The 11617-nt window shown below is 45.0% G+C and overlaps 1 protein-coding gene across 1 annotated transcript; it reads right to left on the reverse strand.

The window, feature by feature from the left end:
* Window positions 1–1522: 1522 nt before the first annotated feature.
* Window positions 1523–6966, reverse strand: Eef1a1 (eukaryotic translation elongation factor 1 alpha 1). Its single transcript, XM_048435717.3, has 8 exons — window positions 6813–6966; window positions 5692–5869; window positions 5410–5589; window positions 5028–5324; window positions 4798–4948; window positions 4458–4714; window positions 4135–4369; window positions 1523–4041 (listed from the first exon to the last, which is right to left on the reverse strand). The coding sequence occupies exons 2-8, from the start codon at window positions 5833–5835 to the stop codon at window positions 3917–3919; spliced, it is 1389 nt and encodes a 462-aa protein (XP_048291674.1). The 5' UTR covers window positions 5836–5869; window positions 6813–6966; the 3' UTR covers window positions 1523–3916.
* Between the last annotated feature and the right edge of the window lie 4651 nt (window positions 6967–11617).

Raw genomic sequence — 11617 nt, forward strand, 5'->3', positions numbered from 1 at the left:
CTGTTCTTAAGTGCTGAGTCATCTCTTCAGCCCTGATACCTTTAGAGATGTAGCTTTTAATCAATACCATGTGTGTGTACAAATACAAAGAATACATAGGCTTTAGCCAGGCATGGCATGTGACAGCATTTGACATTTGAGCATAGCTTGGACTGTACAGTGAGAAATCCCAAGACTTGAGAGACAAAATTGACTCAAATTGGAGGCAAGCATAGAACACAGCAAAACAAAGCCAGGCTAGCCTGTAATCCCACTGTTGGGGAGGCGGAGACAAGAGGAAAGCCACAAATTTAAGGTCAACCTGGTCTACCTAGTACCTAGGAAGTTCCAAACAAGCCAGAGCCACATAGCAATGTGATCAAAAGTAGAAGGGTGAAGTGGGGAGAGATAGCTCAGCAGTTAAAATCACTCACTACTCTTTCAGATGACTTGGGCTCAATTCCCAGCACCTACAATGGTGGCTAATACCCAGCTGTAACTGAAGTCCAGGCATTCCACACAGCCCTCTTCTGGTCCTTTACAGGTACCAGGCATGTATGTGGTGCGGATATATATACACCTACAGGTAAAACACATGAGCTCCAAGCTAGCTGAGCTGTGAAGAGTTGGACTTGCCTCAAAAAGGGAAGCGATGCCAGGTGGTGGCATGGGCCTTTAATCCCAGCACTAAGGAGGCAAGGATATCTAAACTAAAGGCCAGCCTGGTCTACAGAAGGTCCAAGACAGAAACCGTCTCAAAAAAAAAAAAAAAGAGGGAAGAGGGGGAAAAGATGGTGAATTTTAGTGTATGTAAAGAATTTAGCAAGTGGGTGAAGGGGGAACCTCTTGCATAATTTGCTCTTTTGCTTTTATGTAGGATATAATACATTAAACTTAATGTTCTTTGTTGCCTATCTCCTAGAGATCACACTAGACAACCTGGTTTACAGAGCAAGTTCCTGGAGTTCCATGCCAGGGCTGAATGCACAGGGAAAACCCATCTCCCAAAAAAAAAGTTATTTCAAGATACTTTTGGTGGTGTGGCCTTTAATCCCAACACTTGGGAGGCAGAAGCAGGAATATTTGTCCTGCCTGAACCTGTCCCAATAAGTACTTTAAAATCCACTTATTGATCCAAATATAATAGGTTGTAGTAGGCTGGAATGAAGGATCACAAATTTAATGACTGCCTGAGGCTGACTGAATTTTTATAAAGGAATTAGTAAAGTAGTATACCTAACCTACCATGTTCAGTACCCAGTACCCACTTCCAAATTAAATTGCCAGACTAGCTTGATTTAAAACACCCCCGGATGAGAGAGTAGTAGTGTAGCATTGAAGAGCATTAACAGTGATTCATCCTTTTACTAGAGTCATGTGCCTGTGGAATAACTTAGCAATTTTTCTTCCTCTTGTCCTCAGGGTCAGCAGCACCCCTTTACCCACTGAGCCGCCTGGCTTGACACTATTTCTAAGGATGTTGGACTCCCAAACCTGTGTAATCCAAACAGACCTGCAACTCCCTGAGGAGCCAGAGGAAATGTCAGTAGCAACAGCCCTTTATTGATAGGCAAAGGCCAAATAGTTTCCAGCATTAAAAATACGGCAAAGCAGGGTAGGGTGCCTTGGCACTCACATTTAATCCCCACACTAGAAGTTGGAGTTTGAGGCCAGCCTGGTCTGAGCTAGTTCTAAGGACAACCAGAGTTAAAAGAGAAATCCTGTTTGTAAAACTTAAGCCCAAAATATTTCTCTAGAATACCTTCCTCCTTCCTTTAACCTTTCCTTTAAATTCCTTAGATTTATTTTATCCACACATGTGCACAGACCATTAGACTCAACCAACTTAAAATGCTGAAACACCATATGAGTGTTGGAAACTCAAAATGCTCCCTCAGTTTACACAACAGAATCTGAGGGCAAGTCTAGTCATTTGTAACCTGAAATGTAATCAGCTAGCCTACTTAAAGCAGGTACTTTATTAGCTTTCACTTCTGGGCTTATCAATGCCAAAGGATTACAGATGCACTCCTGCTATGTAGTTAACTTAGTAGTGGGCTTCTCTAGCAGGCAATGCCTCGAGGCTCTGGATCCCATACCCAGACCTTTTCCAAGTTTTGTGCTTTTAGTGCCAGGAGGTGGTGCTATCCACTGACTTCTACACATGCACAAATCTTCATATCCAATGAACTACATCTTAACATCTCTTGGATTCAATCCTGCCTTTATCTGCTTTCCAGGTAGATCTTGCTTTCTTACAGCTTAGTAAAATTAGCAATCTATCAATAACCTGACAAACCTTTAGCCACTGATTTACAGATCTCACCCAGTTTAGTGAAAATGCCACTTCTGACTGCTTATGGCCCAGGGACTTCAAAGTGATTTTTAACCCTAGACAATCAGCTTTATCTAAACTTAAACTAGGCCACCTGTTGTGATCAAGTTACCCATGAAGAGCAGCAAACCCTTGCTGGAATAGTGGTGCAGGCCTTTAACTCCAGCACTTGAGAGGCAACTGTCTTAAAGCCTCCCTCCCCCATAACAAAGAACAAACCCCTAACACACAGAACTATATTATGCCACCATCTCCAGTTCAGTGAATATCCTGGGTACCTCAATTCATAATTGTGTATTACTAATTATATCATTTTAATTCAGACTTGAAACAATTCTAAAATTAGGTTTTAAAACAGGATGTTCCTGGGCTAGAGATGGCTCCAGTGTGTAAAGAAGCAGCAGTAGCTGTTCTAGAGGACAAGAATTCAAATTCCCTCTGAACAAAGTAGTTAAACGTTCAATTCCCAATCAACATGGTGCCTCAAAAACAATCTACAGATGATCTGATTGATGCCCTCTTCTGGCTTAAAGCCATACACTACATGCAGTCACAAATCATTTTAAATTTTTCTTCCCATCTATTAGCTAAAATTTGAATGATGCCATTTACAAATACACACTACCAACAGTGTTATATATATATATATATATCCCCCAGAAAACCATGAAACAAAAATCCTAAGCTTTTAAAAACTTGCTGAGCATTTATCGTTTCTCTTTGGTTTTAAACTGTAGCCAACATTTACTATCTCTCCTTGAATGTTTTTCTTTCCTTAGACTAAACCACTAAACCAAAGCCTGCCTCCCATTTTAGTTCTCAAACAATACTCAGTATGGTAGGGCCATTTATCTTTCATGTACCCAGAGTGAGGAGGGTATAGTTCCAGTCCCCATGCCTGCCAAGCTACATACTGAACTATAATCCGTTTTGTCAACCAGTAACTAGATTACCTATATCTTTGAGACTCCCACAGCTAATTAAGATTACAAATTTACATTTTTAAAGTCATCTATTGGTTGGGGCTAGAGATGGCTCAGTGATTAAGAGCATTGACTGCTCTTCCAGAGGACCTGGGTTCAAGTCCTAGCACCCACATGGCAGCTGACAACTGTCTTTAACTCCAAGATCTGACATTCTCATACACACATACATGCAGCACATTAATGTAAACAAAATAAAAATGAATTATATTTAAAAAAAAATACTGTCATCTATTGGGCCCTTAAAATGACTGAGCTCTGAGTCAATACAAATCCCTTGGGACACACCTTTCCAAGCACTTAGAAATGACGTTTTAGCATTGACGAGACAGATTTCTCATTAAACTTGTTTTAATGGGTCTCAAAATTCTGTGACAGATTTTTGGTCAAGTTGTTTCCATTAAAAAGTACTGATTTTGAAAACTAATAACTTAAAACTGCCACACACAAAAAAATGGTCCACAAAACATTCTCCTTTCCTTCTGAAGGTTTTACGATGCATTGTTATCATTAACCAGTCTTTTACTATTAAACTTAAATGGCCAATTGAGACAAACAGTTCTGAGACCGTTCTTCCACCACTGATTAAGACTGGGGTGGCAGGTGTTAGGGATAATATTCATTTAGCCTTCTGAGCTTTCTGGGCAGACTTGGTGACCTTGCCAGCTCCAGCAGCCTTCTTGTCCACAGCTTTGATGACACCCACAGCAACTGTCTGCCTCATGTCACGAACAGCAAAACGACCTATACAGAAAAAGATCGTTTTGTGAGAATTATCTCATTTATCATTTCATATTCCATGATATTCAGTACAACAGACTTTTAAGTTATGCTTACCCAGTGGAGGATAGTCAGAGAAACTCTCAACACACATGGGCTTGCCAGGAACCATATCAACAATGGCTGCATCACCAGATTTCAAGAATTTAGGGCCATCTTCCAGCTTTTTGCCAGAACGACGATCAATCTTTTCTTTAAGCTCAGCAAACTTGCATGCTATGTGAGCTGTGTGACAATCTAGTACAGGAGCATAGCCAGCACTAATTTGGCCTGGGTGGTTCAGGATAATCACCTTTAATTTAAGAAAGAGCATTTAATTTTTGCCTTCAAGTTCTGGTTACATGCAATCAATCTCATACACTTGCAAACTATGTTGTTACCTGAGCAGTGAAGCCAGCAGCTTCCATTGGTGGGTCATTTTTGCTGTCACCAGCAACGTTGCCACGTCTAACGTCTTTGACAGACACGTTCTTCACATTGAAGCCCACGTTGTCCCCTGGAAGAGCTTCACTCAAAGCTTCATGATGCATTTCAACAGACTTTACTTCTGTCGTCACGTTAACTGGAGCAAAGGTCACCACCATTCCAGGTTTTAGAACACCGGTCTCCACTCGGCCCACAGGGACAGTCCCAATACCTAAAATTTACAATAGGCATGGTGAAGGCAATTGGAGACATACCTCAAAACAATTCACGTCAGTGTCCTACTGTTCTACTTACCACCAATTTTATAGACATCCTGGAGGGGCAGTCGCAGAGGCTTGTCAGTTGGACGAGTTGGTGGCAGGATACAGTCCAAAGCTTCCAACAGGGTGGTCCCACTGGAACTACCATCTTTGCGAGTGATCTTCCATCCCTTGAACCAAGGCATCTAAAATACAAGACATTAAAGTTATTAATAACCTCATTTCCAGCTTTCTCCATTCAAAAACCATTTAAAAGTCACTTACATTAGCACTTGGCTCCAGCATGTTGTCACCATTCCAACCAGAAATTGGCACAAATGCTACTGTGTCAGGGTTGTAGCCAATTTTCTTAATGTAGGTGCTGACTTCCTTAACAATTTCCTCGTATCTCTTCTGGCTGTAGGGTGGCTCAGTGGAATCCATTTTGTTGACACCAACAATTAGCTGTTTCACACCCAGGGTGTAAGCCAGAAGTGCATGCTCACGGGTCTGCCCATTCTTGGAAATACCAGCCTCGAATTCACCAACACCAGCAGCAACAATCAGGACAGCACAGTCAGCCTTTAAGAAATGAGTTATACTTCGTTAATTAACGATAAAGCTTTCCCACCGGAATGCAAGTCAGGAGTTAGTAGATTTTACGAACCTGTGATGTGCCTGTAATCATGTTTTTGATGAAGTCTCTGTGTCCTGGGGCATCAATGATAGTCACATAGTACTTGCTGGTCTCAAACTTCCACAGGGAGATGTCAATAGTGATACCACGCTCACGCTCAGCTTTCAGTTTGTCCAAGACCCAGGCATACTTGAAGGAGCCTTTTCCCATCTGTGAAGTGATTCATAGTACACTCAAACCTCTGGTTTTTAAGAAAATTATTTCCTGCTTAGAGGGTATTCCCACCCTCCTCCTCTCCCTTCTTATACTTGCCTCGGCAGCCTCCTTCTCAAACTTCTCGATGGTTCGTTTGTCGATTCCACCACACTTGTAGATCAGGTGGCCGGTTGTAGTGGACTTGCCGGAATCGACGTGTCCAATAACGACGATGTTGATGTGAGTCTTTTCCTTTCCCATTTTGGCTTTGAATTAGCGGTGGTTTTCACAACACCTAAAAAAAAAAAGGTGGGGTGTGATAAATACCTTTGATCCGCCAAGCAGCTTGAGAATTAAGAGTTTCGCTCCAACCTCAAAGGGGCAAATTCCAAGGATTTCTTCCATTGCCAGGCTGGCCTGGCTGCAGTCTCCACCCACCAAAACGTGAGCAAACTCCAACGCCATTAGATCCCCTCCCCCAGTAGAGACGAGCGGTGCTCCGAAAGGAGGCTCCGGGGTGACTGAACTGCGGCCGGTACACCACGGGGTCACAGGAAGCAGCGGCCAGCGAGGGGCATGGCCCTCTTTCCTTTGTGTGGGTGACTCACCCGCCCCGCTCCGCCGGGCAGCCGCGTCCTCCATTTTGAGCTCCTGGCTACAGGACCCGGGAGCGGCCATCTTTCCGCGCACGCAACTGGTGCCGGGCGGACCGGCCTCACCCTCGTCGGCGGCGAGATTCACAGCGCCGCCGGGGCAGTGTGTCGGGCACCGGGACTACCAGTCCCGTAATATGAGCCCCACGCCTGGTCACCTCGGTGAACCCCAGGCCTCGCCCCGTCCGAGTGGCGTCGGACATGTGCTCCGAGACGGGCGGGCCCCAGCGCCCGCACTTTGGCCGCCTTCTTCCTGCCCGCCCAGATGTCTATGGGCTCCAGAGGATCCAAACCCACAACCTCCCTTTGTTAGCCCAGGCCGCTGGAGAAGACCGGGGCGCAGGGCCGAAAGCGAAGTGCTCTCCGAGTGGCACGCGGCCGCGGCGCGGAAGCCACGCTAGGCCTCAGAGCGGACACGAGGCGAGGATCCGGGGCCGCCGCTAGGCCGCACTCACTCCCTCCCGCCAGGCCCGCCGATCGGGGCGGCGATGCTCGCAGGGGAGCCCGGCGGACGACGCCCGCACGCTGGCCCGGCCCGCTCGAAGCGGAGCTCCCGGGCCCACAGAAGCCACACCCGCCACTCACCTGCGTTCTGACGGCAAACCCGTTGCGAAAAAGAACGTCCGAGGCGACTACCGCACTTTTATACCGTTCTCCCCCACCCTCGGGAGGAGGGCGGAGCCAGCACACGACACCACTTTCCCAGTTTGCCCCGCGCCGGCTCCCCGGCCCCCGCTCCGCACGCCCTTCCCCCACCGCCGGGGACCGTGGGCTTGTGCACTCCGGCCCACCCGCGAGCAGCCTTCGGCGCATGCTCCTCCTCCCCGCTGTGCAGGGCGGGCCCGGAGAATCCGGGCTGCGACGGAGGAGAGAATTTAGCGACGGTCCCTGGGATTCCCCGGGGCGAAGGCGATACCTCCTTTTGTATGAATTACTCTGTGCTACAGCTGGGGGTGGGGCGGTGAGGAGCTGGCCAAGAGGGCGTCCAGAATCCGTCCCTACCCTTCCTGACTCCACTGCCAAGGCTCTATCGGGATCCGGGTGTCCCTTCCCACGGAGGCCACCTCCCGACGTCAGCCCTGCCGTCTCCCCCTGCTCGCCCCCCACCCTCCTTGCCGAAGAGGAGCACAATGCTGGGGACCCCTCGTGGCCCCAGAAGCCAAGGGCTTAGCTCAGGGACCGAGAGCTCGACGGATCTGCCCCTGTCCTGGCCTCTTGGTTCGTTCCATCCAACGCCAGCTGCTTCTCTGGAAGCCTGAAGCGCGCTTCACGCCCTAGGAATTCCGTTCAAAACGTACTTCAGTCCTACAGTTAGCTATACTTCTCATTCTAGGCTTGTTAACGCTAAAAATGATTGTGTGTGCGCGCATTTGTGTGTGCGTACAGTTATTTGACAGAGCACGAGGAATCTGAGAAGAATCTATTCACTCCACATGGTCTCATTTAGAGGCCAGCATCATCAGTCTTGCCCTAACACTTATGAAATCAGGGCTTATCAAAAATTGCTCGTCCTGTCATTTAAATGCTTTTCTTTCCTGCAGTTCCAGGGATAACTGTATTTTTTGTTTTGTTTTGGTTTTTTGAGACAAGGTCTCTCTTTAGGCCTGAGTGCCCTGGAACTCACTGTGTAGACCAGGCTGACATCAAACTCAGCAGACGTCCGCCCTACATCTGCCTCCTGCGTGTGCCACCATGCCCATCCTGGCCATTTTTAAATGCCTCTCAGGGCAGGCACTCAAAAGTGTTACTGAGAAGAAAGAAAAACTTCTTTGTTGTTTTGTTTCTTAATGCTAGGAATGAAAAGAAGTATTTTGAATGGGATATGGGCTGGTGGAGAAGGAACCCAGGGCCTCTGCACACCAGGCAAGCACTCTAATCTTTAAATTACATTTTTAGCCCATAGAGCATTTATTTTTAATAACCTGACTGTGGGTCATTAGATCTCCTCTTCCAGATGTACAACATCACTGCCTAGTAACAAGCATTTGATGTCTTTGAACCAACTTAGTAAGGCGCATTTGAGGACCTACTGTCCAGTGTCCACAGAAACACATGGGATCCTCAAAGGAACTCTTTGCTTCTGTACAAGAGTTCACAGTCAAGCTAGAAAGGAAAAAGCTGAAATATAAAACAATTTTGAAAAGAGTTCAAAGCGAATTTACATGATGCTTACTTGCTTCTTATCTATTATCTAGTTCTAGTTTTCAACTTTTTCACAACCCAAACTGTTGTTTTTTTAACTTTTTAAAAAGTAGCATTATCTAGTGTGTGTGAATGCATGCCACAGCGGCTGTGTGGGGACCGGAGGACACCTTTCAATAGTTACTTCTCTCCCTCAACCACGTAGGTCCTAGGGATCCAACTCCAGTCAGGCTTTGCCGAGAACGCCAGACCCACTTCACCACCCCACCACCTCCTTATGTTGCTTTTGTTTGTTTGAGACAGAACCTGATGTAGCTCAGGCTGGCCTCAAACTCACTATCTTGCCAAGGCTTGCCTTCAACCTCTAAGCATCTACCTCAGTTTCTCAAATGCCGGGATTACTGGTGTGCCCCAACACAGGCTTCTTTTCTTCCATGATTGAAAAAGAAAAAAAAAGAAAGAACTTTCAGTAATTGCCTTCCTAATTCTTATTTTGCAGCTCTTTACAACCTTCTAAAAGCAGGTTTTCTCAGTCATCAGGAGGTTTCTAGCTTCGTTTTCATTTAACTCTGGTCATTTGTAACCAAAGAATCTAGGACAAAGTTTCCCTAAAAGTAGATATAACTAATCATTTTCTATCCACAGAAGCTTTTTCTGGTCCAGGAGGGTATTAAGGGATCAAACACAGGGCCTATGCACGCTAGACACAGAAAGCCTTCTCTCTAATGTTCACATTACCTTCTCTCATTTCACAAATTCTTTTCACAGGGAATTTTTCTGGGATTCTTAACCAATCATACAAAATTATCTTGATACCCTAGTGCCTATTTATAACAAGAGAAATTGTAAGAAATACACGAAAACCAATCAGTAGCAATAGAACCAATCTCTCTGCTCTCATTTATTTCCTTGGAAACACTGGTTAGTGATTCCTCTTTGGAACTAGTTTCCCACAGTCAGCTAGCTATATTAGTGTATTATAGTAGTAATAACTGTACCACACTAGATAGTATTTTCCATGCTTGCTTTAACAATGTATGCTTCTAATGGTTTAGGCTTATATATTATTGGGGTAGTACAATAGTACATTTTTTTCTGTTTGTTTTTGTTTTTGTTTTTTTTTGTTTTTTTCCCAGATAAGGTTTCTCTGTATAACAGCTCTGGCTGTCCTGGGATTCACTTTGTAGACCAGGCTGGCCTCATTCACAGAGATTTGCTTGCTTTTGCCGCCCCAAATGCATCACCATGCCTAGCAACAGTACATATCTTAACAAGAAGGGCAAATTTTTGACCACATTAAGAAGTGAATATTTCATGACCTAAGGGATTGAAGCAAAGATTAAAGAAAGACTGAAAGTTTGGGTGTTTTATCTGTTTTAATATTTTTTTAATTTTATGTGTATGGGTGTTTTGCCTGCATCTGTGTCTATGCACCACGTGTGTGCCTGGTGTCCTCGAAGGCCAGACTGTGTCGGGTACCCTGGAGCCAGCTACAGATGGTTGTGCGCTGCCGGATCTGGGTACAGGGAACTGAACTCCTGTCCTCTGCAAGAGCAGCAAGCGCTCCTAACTGTCATGCCATCTCTCCAGTCCTAGGTGTTGTGTGTTCGAGGGCTGTTTTCTGGGGCAGATCTTACTGTATAGCCCTGGCTGGCCTAGAATTTACTATGTAGACTATGCTGTCCATGAAGATCCTCTTGACTCTCTCTCCCAAGCTTGGGGGTTTGGCCTTTGTTCTATTCTGTCTGTTGGATTTTTGTTTGTTTGTTTGTTGTTGGGTTGTTTTTTTTTTTTCGTTTTTCGAGACAGGGTTTCTCTGTAGTTTTGGAGTCTGTCCTGGAACTAGCCCTTATAGACCAGGCTGGCCTCGAACTCACAAAGATCCACCGGCCTCTGCCTCCCAAGTGTTGGGATTAAAGGCGTGCGCCACCACCGCCCGGCGTCTGTTTGTTTTCTTGAGACAGAGCCTCATATATGCTAGGCTGGCCTCAAATTCATATGTCACTAAGGATAGCCCTGCCTCCACCTCCACCTCTCAAATGCTGAAAATATAAGCATTCATCACTATGCCTGGTTGTATGCAGTGCTGGGGAATCCAACGTCGGGCTTCCGAAATGTTAGGCAAGCACTCTAGCAACTGAGACTGGTCTTCAGTCCTGAAAACTGAAAGTTGAGTTTGGAAAGTTTTATATGAGGTCCAGATGAAGACTAGAATCTCCTCCTTAAGGACAGTCTTGATATTTAACCCCCAGTACTGAAAGAAATGAAAAAGTGAAAGTAGATATCAGTAACAAGGAAAAGCATCAAAGATAATTTTAGTTTATTTAAAAAAAGTAATTTCCAAGACGTATGTAAATTTATTGAAATAACATCGCAAACAAATGGTTCTGTACAATCTGGAAACTAGTAATTGGAAGTGTGCGTTCAGTTTAGTTATTCTAATTGAGGCCAGCCTGATCTACACAGAGAGAGCTCCAAGACAGCCAAGGCTACACAGAGAAGCCCTGTCTCAAAAACCAAAAAACGATGAAAGGACAGGGCTGGAGAGATGGCTCAGTGGTAAAGAGCACTTGCTCTTCTTCCAGAGGGGAGAAGTTCAGTTCCCAGTTATAGGGGATCCATCACCTCACGCCTCCCAGGGCACCTGCATTCGTTGACACAGGTCCACAGCGCAGACATACAACATACCTACATATAATTAAAACTAATAAAAAAATAAAGGCTGCAGAGATGGATCAGCACCTAAGAGCAGTTATTTAACTGGTCTTCCTGAACATATAAGATCAGTTCCCATCTTCTGGGGAACCTGATGTCTCTGGCCTCCAAGGATAACCCACTGAGGAGGCAGAGGCAGGAGGGTCTCTGGGAATGTTCGAGGTCAACCTGGTCTACAGAGCAAGTTTCAGGACAGCCAGGGTAACACAGAGAATAAATAAATAAATAGAAATAAAATGAGTGACTCTAACTTCTAAAGTATATGGACCTATTACAAACTGTCTTACAGAGGTGTGTTTGTGTACATCCGGCAATATGTTGCTTTTCTTTAAGAAACTAGACTTCCACAGCTTATGAAAAGTACATTTCCTGATTGAAATATATCTTAAGCTTTTGCCTATTGTTTAAAAAAATTCAACATTCTAATCAAACATTCTAACTATAATTAACTGACAGAATGGATCCAAAATTACTGTTGAAACAAAAATGATACTCAGCCATATATTCACCATCACCATTTATTATTGCTATTA

This window comes from Myodes glareolus, chromosome 4 (genome assembly GCF_982192425.1).
Source record: "Myodes glareolus chromosome 4, mMyoGla1.1, whole genome shotgun sequence".
In the NCBI taxonomy this organism is placed as follows: domain Eukaryota; kingdom Metazoa; phylum Chordata; class Mammalia; order Rodentia; family Cricetidae; genus Myodes; species Myodes glareolus.